This window comes from Triturus cristatus, chromosome 8 (assembly GCF_964204655.1).
Source record: "Triturus cristatus chromosome 8, aTriCri1.1, whole genome shotgun sequence".
Classification (NCBI taxonomy): domain Eukaryota; kingdom Metazoa; phylum Chordata; class Amphibia; order Caudata; family Salamandridae; genus Triturus; species Triturus cristatus.
In genome coordinates, this window is record NC_140591.1 from 1168438529 (window position 1) to 1168456884 (window position 18356).

The 18356-nt window shown below is 43.1% G+C and overlaps 1 protein-coding gene across 6 annotated transcripts in view; it reads right to left on the reverse strand.

Moving 5' to 3' along the window:
• INPP4A (inositol polyphosphate-4-phosphatase type I A) overlaps nt 1–18356 on the reverse strand; it is an 857226-nt gene that overhangs the window by 287038 nt on the left and 551832 nt on the right. For all 6 annotated transcript variants that reach the window (XM_085622821.1, XM_085622820.1, XM_085622817.1 and 3 more), the window contains exon 16: nt 17645–17749. In XM_085622821.1, coding sequence (XP_085478947.1) covers nt 17645–17749 — 105 coding nt within the window. The remainder of the gene's footprint in view (nt 1–17644; nt 17750–18356) is intronic.

Below are 18356 nucleotides of genomic sequence, written 5' to 3' on the forward strand. Positions count from 1 at the left end.
AGGTCTAACCAACAAGCCGCATGTTGGAGGTGTGCAGCATAATAATACAGGTCGAGGCATGGGACTTCCAGTCTCTCATTCTCGTACCTTTTGGTCAGTGTTGTCAGAGTCACCCTGCTACGATGTCCCGCCCATAGAAGAGAAATAAAAATGGAGTCTAAATGCTGAAAGGCCTTTGGTGGAAGAGTGCAAAGCGAATTCTGCAGTGTGTACAGTGTTCTAGGGAGTAGGGCCCTTTTAGCTATGGCCATTCTGCCCCTTAAGAAGAGTTGCAACTCGTTCCAAAAGGCCACAGACGATCTCAGCGCTTCTAAGACCCTATCCACATTAAGGCGTAATTGCAGCGAGTGGAAGTGTGTTACGTGAACCCCGAGATATCTAAAGTGTGTTAATTCCCACCGTATGCCAGGAACAGGTAACTGGTCCACCGGCATGCCTACTAGTCTGAGCTGGGGTGGTGGAGTGAACTAAAGAATGATGATGGATTAAACCCAGATCAGTTGACTGGGGGTGAGTGTTCGATTTGCTCAAACGCTCCGTCCACCATCCCCTTTGGTATTGCTTTGTTCACCCTAAATTGGCAGGGTATGCCCAGACGTGGGTCCCTTGCTCACTTTGCCACTGGATTCAAGATAGCCTGGCTGATGAGGGTTATGAACCCGAAACCGGTCCCAGGATGCTTGCTTCCGGTCCAGGGAAGACATGGCTTGGCAGTTCGGGCTGGACTGTTCCCATGAGGCACAGGGTCAGACGGATTTGCATATAGCCATGTCTGAACTGGGGTGGTGGAGTGAGCTAAAGAATGATGATGGATTAAACCCAGATCAGTTGACTGGGGGTGAGTGTTTGATTTGCTCAAACGCTCCGTTCACCATCCCCTTTGGTATCGCTTTACTAGTTAGGTCAATGGAAATAGCAGGGACTGACTGCGATTAAGCCGGAAGCCTGACAGTTCCCTGAAATCATCTAGTAACTGGAACAGTTTGGGCATGACACCCCGGGGTGAGGAGAGATAAAATAAGGCATCATTCACATAGAGCAAGATGGCATGTCGGGCATCTCCAAGTGGTACACCCCAGTCCCCCAGGTCTCTTCGTGTCCATAAAGCTAGTGGCTCTACTCCAAATTGCAAACAAGAGCGTTGGCAATGGGCAACACAGCCAAGTCCCAGAGCTTAATGTCCATGCCTCCGAGCTGTAACACCCCACCCGCACTCTGGCACTCGGTTCTGCATAGAGGAATTGGATCCACCCATAGAACCAAGGGCCAAGACCTATAATGCGCAGCACCGGAATCAAGTAGCCCCAATCCACTGAGTTGATTGCTTTTTCCAGATCAACCGCCACCAGTGCCATCTCCTCATCTCACTTATCGACCTTGTTGAGGACATGTGCCAGACATCGAGGGTTCATGACAGTACTTCTGCCTGAAATAAAGCCACATAGGTCCTCATGACCCAAGTGCGTCATATGGGGAGTCAGTCGGTTGGCCAGTAGTTTGCAGGGCACCTTCACATCAGAATTGTCCATTGTGAGAGGTCTGTATACAGTAGGGTTATCAGCCTCGCCCCCCGGTTTAAGTAGCATGCAGATCTCGCCCTCCCGCATTGTCAGGTGCAGTGCTCCAGCATCCCAGGCCTCTAAAAAAACTTCCAGGAGCCCTCGTGTTAACATGGCCGAGAATGCTTGGTAAAATTCAGATGGGAAGCCATCACTCCCGGGTGTCTTAGGCCGCGTTAGAATGCCAATCGCTGGCCTAAGTTCTTCCAGTTCTTACCCTTTATCAAAGTCCTCTGAAGCAATCGGCCCAAGTGTGGGAATGTCCAGCCCCTCCAAGAACAGGGTGTACTTGTGAGTGTCCACCGTGTATACTTGTCGCAGGTGCTTAATGAACAGTTCTACAATACCTGCCCTGGAAGTATCTCTGGTACCATCCATGGTGGATAAGTGCGACGTGAGTGGGGGTGGGGAGGTGGGGTGCTGGGGGTTTGTTCCTTGCACAGGATCTAGGCTAAAAGGCGCCCAGACTTGTCGCCCTCCCGGTGTAGCCTTTGTCGGTACTGTTTCAAAGTGTATTTGTCAAGTTGATCCTAAATGTCTGATATACACCTGCAAACTTTGTGCTCCTCCCTAAGAGAGGCGGCGCAAGGTGGGTTTGCTTACTGTGCAGTCATGACAGTTCCTCCCTTTTTAAGTCAGCCTGGAGTTGTCTATGGACTAAACATGTCAGTCCCATACATGTACCCCTCAGGACTGCTTTAAGGGCCTCCCATTCCGTGGATCTACTTCCGGTGGAACCCCAATTCATTTCAAAGTAGCTTGACAGTGACAGCGAAAGCGATAGTGCCTCCTTCCCCACTGGGTCCTCCAGTATATACGTGGGCATCCACCAGGACCTCAAGCTCTGCCCGGGATCCCCTATCGTCACACTTCAACAGACGGGGCATGATTGTACAGAAAGTGCACCACATGTGTTATATGAACATCATCTAATCTGGGAAACTCCACCAACAGGACCCTGTCCAGTTTACTGTGTGTGTTGCAGAGTAGCAACTGTATACTCTCTGTGCAGGATGTTTTAGGTGCCACAGGCCTACTAGCCATATGTTGGCCATAAACCCCTGACCCCAGAGCACGGCCATCAAGTTAAGCTTCGTGCCTGGTATGGCTGGAGTCCTTTCTAGATTAGGGTCCAAAAGCACAGCAGGGGCAAATTGATCTCTTGGGTGATCAGGCCCTGAATTGTGAGAAAGAAAGCAGGATCATTGGTATTGGGGGCATATGTGTTTAATATTATTAGAACATATCCATTTAAAGTGCCGTGAAGCAGGACATACCTACCCCCTACATTGTCTCCATATATATAAGATCGAAAGGGACTCCCGGAGCCACCCATATCAAAGTGCTCCTAGCGTATGTGGAGAAAGAGCCCGCGATTTATTGGCTATTCTTGTGGCACCTTCGTCATCTAGATGAGTTTCCTGCAGGCATGCAATGTCAATTTTGTGACATTTGAGGAAGGAGAGAACCCTGTATCCTTTAACATATGTTCCCAAACCTCAGACGTTCCAGGCAAGGACTTTGTAAACACCACCATCCCAGGTTTGCATTTGGGACATGCGTACCCTCACCAATCATGTCCTTTCCATCTGCTGCTGAAAAACTAAGAACTCATAAAAACAATATAAAACAAACCCCCTCCCACCCTCGGACAAAAATAGTGCAACAGTACGACTATCTGAGTCCACCCAGTGCATGGGCCAGGACTTGCACAGCAACCCCACCTGTCTAACTTGGACTGGCTAGTGCTCAACATCGAGCAGCCTCCCAGCCAGTCATTCTGATCTGAGTATATCAAGTGTTTCAAAACATATGTCTGCGCCCCCAATCAATATTAACCCATACGCAGACCAGCCTCCAGATGTGCAGGCTGTCTATACTTCCTCTTATCGGGGAGTCCTACACATGTAACATACATTCCTGTGACAGGGGTTCATATAGAACAAGCTCGCTGCTGGTAACCGCTACAATCATGCACGAAACAGGCAGTCACTCAGGGCCTAATACTCCACATAATTATGTACCCAAGAAAACATTGTTCAGTCACTTCCAGGCCCTACCTCCGGAGCAACCATAGTATCGGGCACAAAGTTCGGCATCGGGCTGGAGGTTCCTGTTTCAGCTCCATCAGTAGGCAGCTGAAGATCTGAGCCCTGTTCGCTGGCGGGCAGATCTAAGGTGCTTAGCTATATGATATTATCCTTACTAATCATTACTTTTCAGGGCCACAGGGGATGAGAGTTAGGGCTAGTCACCCTCGCTTGGCTCCACTGTGAAGGTCGAAGGGTGCGTGTCCTCCAAGTCTGAGAACGGCGGGCCATTACAAAAAATTACCTTTTTCCTGGTGGAAGACTTTGAGCTTCGTAGGGTACAGGAGCATATACCTACTTCTGATTGACGCTGAGAAATGATTTACATCTCTCTTGTACTTGTTTGGTATAGTCTGGGCACATGGCAATTTCCGTGTTCTCGAACGGGGGGGGGGGGGGGGGTTATCCCTCTCGTGCCACTAGGAGAATACAGTCTCTGTTGTGCTAATTTAGTATCTTGGCAATGATGGCTTGAGGAGACCAACGGGGGCGGCACCAGAGCTCTGTGTGCCCTTTCTACCATGAACAGTTCAGATAATCCCTACGATTTGAGTTCCACCCATATCCAGTTCTCTAGAAATTGCTACGTCAATGTCCCTTCTGCTTGCTCCGGGAACCCCAAGACCCGTATATTACACTGTAGGGAATGGCACTCTGTATCCTCGGCCCGCTGCCCCAGGTCTGCCATTACAGTAGTCATCTGGGCCACCTGATACTTAAGGACCGCAACTCCTCCCTGCAGTTCAGTTATATTGCCTTTCGCAGATTTAACTGTGTCTGCTTAATTCCTTAAATCTGCTCTAAGAAGGTTGACGTCTATGGAGACTGCTTCGTTTTTGTGCTCAAGGGAGCTGTGGGACTCTGGTATGGCCCTCAATAACTCTGATCTAGACGACTCTGGCTCAACCTCTGATACATCTCCAGTATCATTTGCACCTCTGTCCTGCGTTATTCTCTCTCTCCGAGTAGGCTGATGTGGCGTGGTGTATTGTGTGACAGTGTTCGCTCCGTGGGCCCGTGCCATCCTGTCTTAGCCCATGATGAATACTTTATTACCTCGAGCACTCGGGCCCTAGGTACCGACACCAGTGCTGCTTTGGTCCTAAGAGTCTGGTCACCCTGCTTGAAGACGGGGGTGTACCGTGTGGCCCACCACGTTGGGACTTTGCCACCAGTGGAGGACTGCAATGTCAGCAGTTCTGCCTGTACGCAGTGCTGCACCCCCCAGCTTCTCCAAGACTGGGGTCCATCTGGGGTCACAACCCCCTGAGCAGCGGGGATTTCAGGAAAGTGCGGCAGCTCAGACCCCCATCTTCAGCCATTGCCCAAGTTTCCTTTATCCGGAATCTTTGTCATAGTGAGCTTTGAGGTGAACCCTGGGCAGGTTCCCACTCAGGCCTAGAGTTGTGAACAAATCTCACAGCAGTGGTGCCCCCTCTCACCTCTACAGGGCATGTCTGGGCCTTGCCTTGAGGACTGTCGATGGATTCCAGATCCTGTAGGTGCCACGTGCTGAAGGGGGCAAAAAGAACAATTGATGGACAGAATGCAGAACAATGTCATACATTCACCCCAGTACAGAGATCTGGGCCTAAATCCATTGTTGACGGGGAGGCAGTGCTCAGGGCCCAGCTGCCCCAGGGTCTGCAGAGGTACCGCTGCCGGGGCAGTGACCAGTCACGCGCCACAGTGGTGTGGGTTGTCCCTACACCCACAAGCCCCAAGACCTTGAGCTCTTGCTCTGAGCAGGTGGGGGGTCCACTTCCCTTTATCCCATCCGCTCCCAATTTCCTTACCAGCCACTTGCGGGCCCTCAAGGGTGACTCCCCGGCAGTGCCTGCTCAGTCCTGAGATGTCGGCGCAGGGCCCCTTGCCTGTTCCTAGCAGGATACACCAGGCTTATCCAGGGCCTGGGCCCTGTAACATCCTTGGGCAGGATGCTGTGACATACCATAGCCCCAGGCAGGTTGCAGGCTTGCAGCTCCTCTCACAGCACACAGCTCTTGGGCAGTTGGAGCTCCCTCAGGTGAATCCACTGTTGTACCGCTGGGGCAAGCCCTGTGATGGCAGAATGTCGCGGTGCTGCAGCCCCCCAGCGCCACTGCGCTGTCCTCTTTTGTTGAGGTGCCGGGCCACCACCTAGTCGATGCGGTCACAGCCTTCCATGTATCCAGATACCCATACCACCGGACAGTTGCGTCTGGCAGGGAGATTTGCGGCAATCACCGCAAGTCACAGTTCTATGCCCAGTGCGGCCCACGTGGGAGGCTGCACCGTTGGGGTGTAGCCTCACGCACCTCAGAGCACCAGGCGTCTTCTAGGTTAGGTGCACAGCTGTGGCACACAGAGCTCCCACTGTCGGAGCATATTTTGTCCCCCTCCCACCCACCCACGGCTCAGGGACCTCCAGCTTTCCAAGTGAGTGATATCCAGCACAGCAGCTTGCAGAAAGCCGACACGATCCTCAGGCTCCGCTCCAGTAAGACCCAGGCTAGGCTCCACCTCCTCGCCGTGTTCTCACTGAGGCAATCCAACCGATTTTCTTATTATATCAGAATTTGGCAGGATTATTTCTTAAAACTGGCTCTGGAGCTCATGTCTTCTCTACCATGCGTCCAGGCTATGCTCCCCTGCACACAGCTTTTGACAGATGTTTTCGGAGGACTGAGGCTCTGCCCATGTTGAACCATAGCTAAGTAAAGGTGAAGGCTGACACAGTCAAAAGTATTGACTTTCATAAATGGCTATCTGAAGGTAAATGTGTTTAGTAAGATAAACCTATTGAAATCAAGGATGGAGGGCGGTAGAAGGAACTATGATCCATTCAGCTTCCTAGTAATCACTCAATATCAATGGGGAATGGATCACTTGTACCTGCAACCAGGGTTCACGAGTTCAAACCGTCATCCCTTTAAAACCCTCATTCACGTAGACAGGTCATTAGGCGGTATATCTTGATTCTCCGCCTTAATCAGATACGTGACAGCATCATAATTGGGTTTCTTTTTATGCTTCTTCCACCTGGAGGGAACCACTGGTTATTTCAGTAGTGATCAGTAATAGGGAAAAAGGTGCGGGTGCTCGAGTGGAGTGAATTTTTAAAAGAACCACATGCTACCTAAACTTCAATTTTATTCAGTTTGGAGCATGGAGAGTGTTAAAAACAGTGTTGTGCGTAGTTGGACATTTTATGAGACCACTGCACTTACTAGTCGAGATAGGTGGTCGACATGTTTCAGCCCCTTTGGGCGCCCAGAAGGGTGAGGGGCTTTCTTCAGGACCTAGAAAAAGTGGCGGGAATGGATATTTTCCAATTCCAATGTTGATAGTCAGAAGTCGTATATCTGAGTACAGGTCAGAAGTACCTTTAAAGTCCTAAATAGGGCTTCTTCTGGATTTTGGTGGCGCAGGGCACTGCTTGTGTGGCAGGCTTGCACGATTTATGCTGACTCTGCCTCCAGGATCCCGGGTTCACTCCACTCGAGCACCCGCACCTCTTTCCCTATTACTGATCACTACTGAAATTACCAGTGGTTCCCTCCAGGTGGAGGAAGCATAAAAAGAAACCCAAAGATGATGCTGTCACGTATCTGATTAAGGCGGAGAATCAAGATATACCGCCTAACGACCTGTCTACATGAATGAGGGTTTTTTAAGTGATGACGGTTTGAACTTGTGAACCCTGGTTGCAGGTACAAGTAATCCATTCCCCAATGATATTTACTAGTAAGATAAACCCCCATCTTGATTGCAACTGTTAGTACTTGCAAATGAGAGACGCTGCATTATTTCTTAAAGTTCTTTTCATTATTTTCATATACTTCACTTTTTCCAAATAGCATTTTAATGTAACGTTTTTAACAATTTTTTTTACAGTAGAGATAATACTATTTTACTATTGCTATTTAAGGTGACCTTTTTAATATTCACTTTCATTGGTGATTTCATTGGTGATTTTTTTCAAATTATTCACTGACTTATTTATTTACTGTGTTTGTTAAGCACGTCATGCAACTGGGAGTCACCTTAGAGCGCAGCGGACGGGAAACCATAAAGATTGAACTACAGCTTTCCTGTAGTGTTCCAATGGGAATGCCCTGCTCTAATAAGACTATGTTACTACAAGCCATTACTGTGGAATAGGATACAAAAGCCACAAGAAGGGTTATGAACTGGCCAAGAACTTGCTACATGTAAGTTTTGGCCTCAGGAATCTGACCAGACTGACATTTGTGGGACATAAATTTCTTTTGAACGCATTTTATTGATTTTATCTGCAAAAAATCACAGTGCAATAACATTGATTTATGTAACGGTCAGTATGTATTATCTAAATATTCTCAGGTTCTCAAATGTGTTATCCGTATACAAGTAATCAGTATATATTAAATATTTGCCATGTTTATCCATTCATGCAACATGTTTAAATTGAAGCACAATTCAACTGTCAGGTCTCAATAGGGGTCCAACTGAACGAAGTAGAACAACAACATAATTATTCCTAATTTTATACTTGTTTACACCTCTTGAGACACACCATTCAGGGTTACATGGTATGATCAGGTCTCCCTATCCATTGTAGAGAAGACTATTACATCCCAGGCCCTGGCAAGGTCTGATTTCCATTGCCCTTGTTTCGCTTCTCTATCTGATAGCACCCCTAAGTCTTGATTGCTGAGTGGATGCAGATTCCACAATAAAGATCCTTGCACATGGAGCTATCTGCCTCCAAAACATTTCTATCTGCATGGCCAACAGGTGAAAAGGTTGCGGCTGGATGACCTCAGCTCCTACAGGACTTGTTAACCCAAAAGATCTTGGAATTAGATGCTGGTGCACAGCAACACAGTGCCTAATACTTAAGGCACATTTTTTAACTGTGACCTGCCTTTGACAGAAGGACAGTGAACGCACTGAGGGTGAACATCATGATTGCTGTGTTTCAAGTTCATTATGATCCTGGCAGTCTAGTTATTTTGGGTCCATGAAGATTAAATAGGCTCCTTTTTGTACTCCTACACAGATTACAGTGATGTGTTATATTTTGTTTACTTTTAATTTAACACGATAAATATTTCTCATTTAGGATTGTATTTAATATTACTATTTCTCATGTATTTTAATGATATTCAGTTAAAACCATAATTTTACTTTGTGACAGTTCTTACTATTTTTCCATTGATTCTTCATGCAACACTTTTTAAGATGAATTTGTGCTGATGGTAGTGTTGATTATTTGTAGTTTTCCATTAACTTTGAAATTTCCAATAAATGTTCATTGGTGTTCCTATTTCATCTACCATTAATTTTTGAACCTCTTATCTATTATTTCTTTATTTTCTTTTTAATTGTGTTACTAGAATTGACTATGCACATTGATGTTCTTAATTTCTTACTGCACGGATGTAATGTTTGTTTGTCTAGCAATGAATCAACAAGCACTGAGATTTGATTTGCCTCTCAGGCCACGTAACACAGGCAGTGAGCTCTTTGGACGGGACAGTGGGCAATTGCTTAACAGACCAATTTCTCTGAATTTCAGAGACTCAAGTAAGTACTATCAACCTGGACTAGAACCCATTCAAGATCAGGGGTCTATTAAGCAGTTATTGCTGTTCTTAAGCACGCTGTGTAAATTTGTCCCACGCACAAAAACTATGGCTATTTACACTAATAACCAATACTTGTTAATAAACAAAAACATCAGTCTTTCCACAAACAGAATTAGCAATTATCTGTGATTTATATCTTATATCAGTCTTTGAAGGAAAACATCTCTTTTTCATGGGAGAATATTAGTCTGATGGTTGGCTGCACTGTATTACCGCATGTTGGACTTGGCATCTTTTGGCGTGTTTCTGCTGAGTTTTAGCTTTCTGGCCAGCCACGTGAGTAGCCCTGACAAGGTAACTCGGACCCGCCACTGAGGAGTCTGCGCGCGGTTTGTAAGTGTCATGTCAACTTGGCCAGTGCACACACTTGCCAGTCCCTCACCTTCCCTTTTCTTACATGTCCGCCACCCCTAAGGCAGGCCCAAGGTACCCCTGTGGGCTGGGTGTAGTGTATGTGAAAGGTAGGACATTCCCTGGTGTGTGTGGGGCATGTCCTGGTAGCGAATTACGGCCAATTTCGTTTTTCGCTATTTTAAGGCTACCTGTTCCCCATAGGACAGAATGGGGAGTTTGTTTATAACATTTTTTAAACTTAACTGGCCCGGGGAATTAGGTAAGAAAATAAAGTTTAGTATGCCTGAACTCAGAATCTAAAGATGCATCTTTTAGTGAAGGTGATTTTTACATTCTGTGTTTGAAAACACCACTTTTAGAAAGTAGGTATTTTCTTGCTCAGTCATCCTGTGTGCCTCGGTGAGCAGTCTAAATATCGAGTTTTAAATTTCGACCTACAAGTATATCGAGTTGTAAATATCGTAGGTAAAGAATATCGAAGTCAAGAATATCGATGGACAGAATATCGACCCCAAGGTAAGTATTATCAAAGTTGACAATATCGAAGTCATTAATATAGATGTAAGTAATATCGTAATCAAAAATTTCGATGTTAAGAATATCGATATTTTATTAGTGTAATGTATTTTAATATGTATTTTATTTGTATGTTAAAGATTATTGTAATGTATTTTAATACATTTAAAAATAAATGTTTAGAGATTAATAATTATTTAAAATATAATTTAGCGTTTTAGTATCAGAGCGGGTTGTGGGTTTATAGGGGAATAGGGTGGGAAGTAATTTAATTATAATTAATTAATTAATATGTATTGTTTAATTGGTATTTATGATTAATTAATTGTTAATTAATTACTAATTGTTAATTAAATATATTAATTGATTACTTAATTGTTAATTAATTATTAATTGTAAATTAATTTTATTAATTGGTTAATTATATAAGTTATAATTAGTTTAATATTAATATTTATTTATTGGTATTGTTAATTAATTAATTGTTAATTACTAATTAATTGGTGAATTTTATTAAGTGATTAATTGATGATTAAATTAATTATGTGAATTTTTATGTGTAGTGGGTTGTGGGTTTATAGGGGAATAGGGTGGGATGTAATTAAATTCAAATAATTACTGATAATTTTTATTTATTTGTAATTAATAATAATTAATTGTTAATTAATTATTAATTGGTAATTAATTGTTATTAGTACGTTAAATATAGTAAATATAAATGTATTATTTCATGTTATTTGTTGTTATTGCTAATTAATGTATTGTTAATTAATAATTAATTTGTGAATAATTGTAATTTGGTAGTTAATATGTATAAATTTGTAAATAAGTATATTAATTATAAAGAATGTATTATTAATTGTAAATAATAGATAAACTGATATTTAAATGTATTGTGTATTTTGTATGTGTAGTGTGTTGTGTGTTAAAGGGGGAATAGTGTGGGATGTAATTTAAAGTTATTTATATAAATTTTTATTTTAAATAATTGGTATGTAATAATACATATTTTGTAAAATAATTATTAATATGCTATTTTTTTTAAACTAATTATTTAATTGGTTATTATGTTTATAGAATCCCTATGCTATCCAGTGCTTTCCCAACTGTTTTACTATATGGAGTTGGAATAGTAATTTTTAATCCTACGCTATCCAGCGTTTTCCCTACTGTTTCACTTACTGGAGTGGGAATAGTAATTTGTACCCCTACGCTATCCAGCGTTTTCACTACTGTTGCACTCTCTGGAGTGGGAATAGTAATTTTTACTCCTACGCTATCCAACGCTTTCCCTTCTGTTGGACTCACTGGAGTGGGAATAGTAATTTTTACCCTTACGCTATCCAACGCTTTCCCTACTATTGCACTCTCTGGAGTTGGAATAGTAATTTTTACCCCTATGCTATCCAACGCTTTCCCTACTGTTGCACTCTTTGGAGTTGGAATAGTAATTTTTACCCCTACGCTATCCCGCGCTTTCCCTACTGTTTCACTTACTGGAGTGGGAATAGTAATTTGTACCCCTACGCTATCCAACGCTTTCCCTACTGTTGCACTCTCTGGAGTTGGAATAGTAATTTTTACCCCTACGCTATCCAGCGCTTTTCCTACTGTTGCACTCTCTGGAGTTGGAATAGTAATTTTTACCTCTACGCTATCCAGCGCTTTCCCTACAGTTTCACTTACTGGAGTGGGAATAGTAATTTTTACCCCTACGCTATCCAGCGCTTTTCCTACTGTTTCACTTACTGGAGTGGGAATAGTAATTTGTACCCCTACGCTATCCAGCGTTTTCACTACTGTTGCAGTCTCTGGAGTGGGAATAGTAATTTTTATCCCTACGCTATCCAACGCTTTCCCTACTATTGCACTCTCTGGAGTTGGAATAGTAATTTTTACCCCTACGCTATCCAACGCTTTCCCTACTGTTGCACTCTTTGGAGTTGGAATAGTAATTTTTACCCCTACGCTACCCAGCGCTTTCCCTACTGTTTCACTTACTGGAGTGGGAATAGTAATTTGTACCCCTACGCTATCCAACGCTTTCCCTACTGTTGCACTCTCTGGAGTTGGAATAGTAATTTTTACCCCTACGCTATCCAACGCTTTCCCTACTGTTGCACTCTTTGGAGTTGGAATAGTAATTTTTACCCCTACGCTATCCAACGCTTTCCCTACTGTTGCACTCTTTGGAGTTGGAATAGTAATTTTTACCCCTACGCTATCCAGCGCTTTACCTACGGTTTCATTTACTGGAGTGGGAATGGTAATTTGTACCCCTACGCTATCCAATGCTTTCCCTACTGTTGCAGTCTCTGGAGTTGGAATAGTAATTTTTACCCCTACGCTATCCAGCGCTTTTCCTACTGTTGCACTCTCTGGAGTTGGAATAGTAATTTTTACCTTTACGCTATCCAACGCTTTCCCTACTATTGCACTCTCTGGAGTTGGAATAGTAATTTGAACCCTATGCTATCTAACGCTTTCCCTACTGTTGCATTCTTTGGAGTTGGAATAGTAATTTTTACCCCTACGGTATTCAACATTTTCCTTACTGTTGTTTTTGTTGGAGTTGGACTAGTAGTTTTATTGTGTCTCATATTTCATACGTTTTGTATTATTTTTGCTATTGTAATATATCATTAATAATAAAAATTATTTACATTAAAAATATTGATTATTATTTGCTATATGTAATTATTAAATATTTATTAATGTTATTATTTTATGTGTATAGATGTATTGGTAATTTTTAAAAACATTTAATAATTTATACGTTACAGAAATTATTAGTAAAATTTATTATTAAGTATATATATTATATATTATATGTATATGTTTAATTAAAGTTTTATTAAATTATATATTTTAATTATACATTTTAAATATTATACAATATATTTAATTATGTTTCTTTAATTTCTAAGTATAATTTGGTTTATTTTACATATATTTTTAAAGTAAAAGAAAAACGATATTTTTAATAACGATATTTTTGACATCGATATTTAATTTTCGATATTTTTGTACTTACCATGTTGTAGATAGGATGTCGATATTCTTGACATCGATATTTTTGTTGCGATATATTTGTAGGTCGATTTTCTGTCTGTCGAAATTATGTCATACAACCGTGTGCCTCTTTGGAATGTGGATTGCCTGTCTGTGTTTTGGATGACAGAAGGCTGAGGAGCAGGAGTGGCTCCAGATAGTCTAGGTGGGTCAGGAAATGGCTGAATTGACCTGGGCTGCAATTGGGGAAGGGGGAGGAGATTCCCTTGCACCTCAAAGGGCCTGGTCTGCCTCTGACCATGCTGTCTCCACCTCCTTCCAGGAAGTCACACCAGAGAAGGCAGAACTGGTTCTGGCTGGGAACAGGCACTCTCTGCCTAAGAGATCAAAGGATTTTGGGATATAAATATTTGGACCCAGACCCCTGAACTATAAAAAAAAAATTGGGGGATCAAGAAGACTGTCAAGAAGAAGAGCAGAAGAAGGTGTGAGGAGGAACTTTGCTGTGTGCTTTGCTGTGTTGGCCTGCAGTGGCTGCTTCTGTCTTGGGCAGTGGAAGGACTGGACTGAACTTTCTGCAACCTACTTTTGTGAGTTTCTCCAAGGGCTTGAGGTAGAGCTTACCCCCTGTTCAGAAAGTCTCAGGAACAGCAAAGACTTCAAGCTCTTCTGTCCTCAGCACTGGGGACTGTGTGTTTTGTGCTGCAACAGAGGAAAAAGCAACCCAACGCCGTCTACTACGTTGCTGCTGGCTCCGTGTCCTGAAAGCACCGCAGAGTGCACCGCCGCAAAGCCGCACCGCGACCCTGGTCTCACCGACGATGCCTGCTGACGCCGCCACTGAGCCGCTACTCGCACCGTGACCTGTGGGCACCGCACTCTGCACCGCTTCACGACGACACCTTGGTATCCCCGTCGACGATGCTCCACGCCGAAATCTACGTCGCTTCTTGCACCGTGGCTCGAGGGCCCCGCTCGTAACATTACACGATGCACCTCCCTCATCCCGCACCGCAGCCTTGGCCTACTGACGCCAGCACCATCGACTCCAGTTCGTCAGCCGACGACAACGCTTCAGCCACGACGACGCTGCTGCTTGCACCGTGACCTGCCAGCACCGCGACGAGCACCGCCTTTACCTCCCACCGCGACCCTGGTCTCACCGACGACGCCATCACCGAGCTGCTGCTCGCACCGTGACCTCAGGGCAACGCACGCTGCACTAGTGCACTTCACACCGCAGCACCTGACGCCTGAAGACACCAGCACTCCAGACTTCAACGGAGGGGAGTTCGACCTGCAACACGTGTGACTTTAAGGGCCCGACGACTCCTGCACCGACCTCCAGAACCGACGCCTGCGGACGCCGTGCTTTCAGAAGCTCAACCAGAGGTTGCCGACACCTTGCATTTCTAAAAGGTACTATTTGCGGGTCTTCCCGACCCCGTAGCTGGCCCGCGACGCCACGGTCAGCCAAAACTGTTTGGATTTGTTTGCTTATGACGCCGTGATAGCCCCAGATGGAGCTATTGACATCAAGGAACTATTTTTCAAGCATATTTTGATAATTGAAGATTTTTAAGTACTGTATTGTGGATCATTTTTATTGTTTTTGGTCTTGCCTTAAATATATAAAAATATTGGATATGTTTCTAAACTAGTGTGGTGTCCTTTTGTAGTGCTTACACTGTATTACTGTTGGTTATGTGCAAATGCTTTACACACTGCCTTTAAGATAAGCCTAACTGCTCGTGCCAAGCTACCAAGGGGGTAAGCAGGGTTTATTTTAAGAGTGTAACTCTCTTATCATGACTAGAGTGGTGGTTTCTGCCAGACTTTGGCACATGCCCTAGCCAACTAAAAATTCAATTTCTAACACCTCATAAATATGTGTACTCCAGTTTTTTAAAACACTAAACAATCAGCTGAGACAAAAACAGCTGAGACAAAAACAAAGACTAGAACTTAATAGCAGGGATCTATGTCAAAGTTTTACTGTTTCACTCATTTACTAATCTCACCTAATCTTCCCAATGGCATAGGTTGCCTTCCAGTCATGACGCCTAAGAGTGACCTCCTTGGACACCTCTCTTCTAATGTATCCACAGTTGTTTAAAGGTATCTACAGAACTAATACAGAAATAATAATATACATATTATATATATATATATATATATATATATATATATATATATATATATATATATATATATATATATATATATATATATATATATATATATATATTATCTACTGTCGGTCGCCAGTAGATAGTTATAGTTAGGACCCTGTTTCCATAGGAAATCCGCAACATTCTATTTGGAATAACTTTGGCGCCGGTCGACGAATCCTCGCGAAATTTTCAAAATAGGTGGGGCGCTACGCTCCGCTCCTACCCTGAAAGTCTCGGGGGGATTCGTCAAGCGGGGGCTGAGAAAAAAGGGGGGTCCCAAAACGCGTTTTTCCCATGCATTTTTCCATAGGACCTTTAGACACAGCTACAGCCCGAACGGCTGAACAGAGTTACTTGAAATTTGGCAGAGAGGTAGTCCTCAGGTCAAGGAAGTGCCTTTTGTAGGTTTGGTGTTAATTTGTTCAGTAGATCCTGAGCAAATAGCATTTAAATCAATATATATATCTGTGGCAGCTTACGGTGCGCTTACCGTGCGCTTACGGTAAGCTTACCATACGCGTACGGTGCCGTGCGCGAGCGCGATTCTGATTGGCTGTTAGATCTAAGTAAACATTCGAATCGGACGAAACCAGGAAGCGGCGGCCGCCATTTTCTCTCTCGCACTCTGAGTGAGGCAGCAAAAACAAAGGCAAAAAACATCTAAAGGGGCAATGTATTAAGTTCCTAACCACCTAGCATTGATGATGATGTCCCCAAAGTCCCCTCAAGACCAAAAATTCAATTATTTTTTTTTTTTTTAAAACGCCGATTACGCTTACCGTACGCGTACGGTAAAAATTAATTAAAAAAAAAAATACTATCCACACTCGCCCCACCCCGTGTGCAAATGGTGCCTGCAGAGCACCATTTGTGCATGGCATATATTGTTCCAATTGAAAATACAAAAGATTACCTTTCACAACGAAGCGCATAATATGTCCTCCATGTGCGCACGGTGCGCGAAGCGCATCGTGCGTACATGGCCCATCCTGCGTAACGTGGGCACGGCACTAACTGCGTAAAGTGGGCGCGCGGTGCGCGAAGCGCACCGCGTCCTCACTGTGCGCGCACGGAACGAACTGCATTAACTGGGCGCGCACGCCACGAATGGCGTAAAGTAACTTAGCATTTAAAAAACCGTACAAATTCACTGAAAAAACCATAGGTTTCACACACGCTATAGTTAGGAATTAGCATTTAAAAAACCTTGCAAATTCACTGAAAAAACCATAGGTTTCACACATGTTATAGTTAGCTGGACATTTTACTGATAAAAAACCAATGAAATTCCCCCGTTATAGTTAGTGCAGGCAACTATAACTCACGCGACGCAATCCTCTGCTGATGACATATGTGTCTTTATGAAAAAAAAATATTTGTAATATATGTATAGCTAAAATTTAATGGAAGAAGACAGGGGCAAATAAGTGTCTAAATACAGTATTAGCATCAGCAGAGGATTGCGGTCGCGTGAGTTATAGTTGCCTGCACTAACTATAACGGGGGAATTTCATTGGTTTTTTATCAGTAAAATGTCCAGCTAACTATAACATGTGTGAAACCTATGGTTTTTTCAGTGAATATATATATATATATATATATATATATATATATATATATATATATATATATCTCGCCCACTGGAGGGGGATACTCTGATCATGAGGATATTGGATATTGAAAAGATGATCATGAATGACCAATCAGGGAGATTAATGAGAATTAATTAACCATCTGAATCAGATAGTAATGAATGTATAAGCTCAACAACAAATGCATTTTGAATATGGAATAACTGAAATTATTAAATGTATTTAACTTGGCTTTATTTTTATGTTATATATCTTGTATTTAAATATTTCAAATGTGATGTGAAAACCTTTATTTCATTGCATTCATGATTTTGCGAATCAGTCCTCATAAGTATTTTTTGTGAAGACCACAACTCCCACAATGCCACAGTTGTGTAAACAGGAAATGACGAGATTACTCATAATGTGTATCTGGTGTGATTACACAAGGGGGCGTTACCGTGATCAAGGTCTCTACGAGACTGAAAAGCGTTGGCCCTGTGGTTCCATGGACTGCCTTATCTTAATTTGTTAAATTTATTGGAAGTTAAGAGGAATTATACAATCTCTTGGAGTGCGGCCCAGTTCTATCTGTCACAAAGGAAGAGTGATTAATATTATATATATATATACACACACACACACACATACCATGGTGCAAGAAACCTAAATTGCTGGCTTGTTTGAACCCCTTGCTTAAAAGAATCATACTTTAATTCACCACCCAGTTTTACCCATAGTAAAAGTAGTGCATACCTGAGCCTGATTCCTCCTGGACTCTCATTCTCTGAATATGCAGGTTAGTAGGCACAAATTCTAATTTTCTGTCAGCTTTTAAACTGCTTGCTTTAAATGACGGACCTTGAAAATAAAACAAATGCAGCACAAATTCAAAGTCTGCCAAAATAGATTGCTTTGCGATACTACATTAATTCAATCTTTTATTTCACAGCCCCCCAATTTTTTGTTTTTTCTATCCGATTAAACATCCTTAATTAGTGGAATATTAGTAACAATGAAATGACTTGAATATTTAACTTAATGTTTCCTACAGAACCACACCTTTCAGATGGTTCAAAAACCTTTCTCATCCAAGATCTTTTCACTGCGGCAGGGGGTGCCACAGGGCTCTGCATTGAGCCCTACGTAATTTAATCTTTACATTTGCACCCTAGTAGATATCATCGAGGGTCCATGATTTAGTATAGTGTCATATGAAGATGACACATGGCTCATTATCACTCTGTCTCAGGATGAGGGAGCTTCTGCGGCTCGTCTTAGATCCAGCCTGCTTGAGCTGCCTCAAACTCAATGCCAGAAAAACTGATATTCTCATTATAGGAAAGCAACCATTTATCTGGTCCACCCCATGGTGACCGGAGGTACTTGGACCATTACCGGTTCCCAAACCGAAAGTGAAGAACCTAGGCATTTGGTTTGACACTAACCTATCATTCCACAGCCAGAT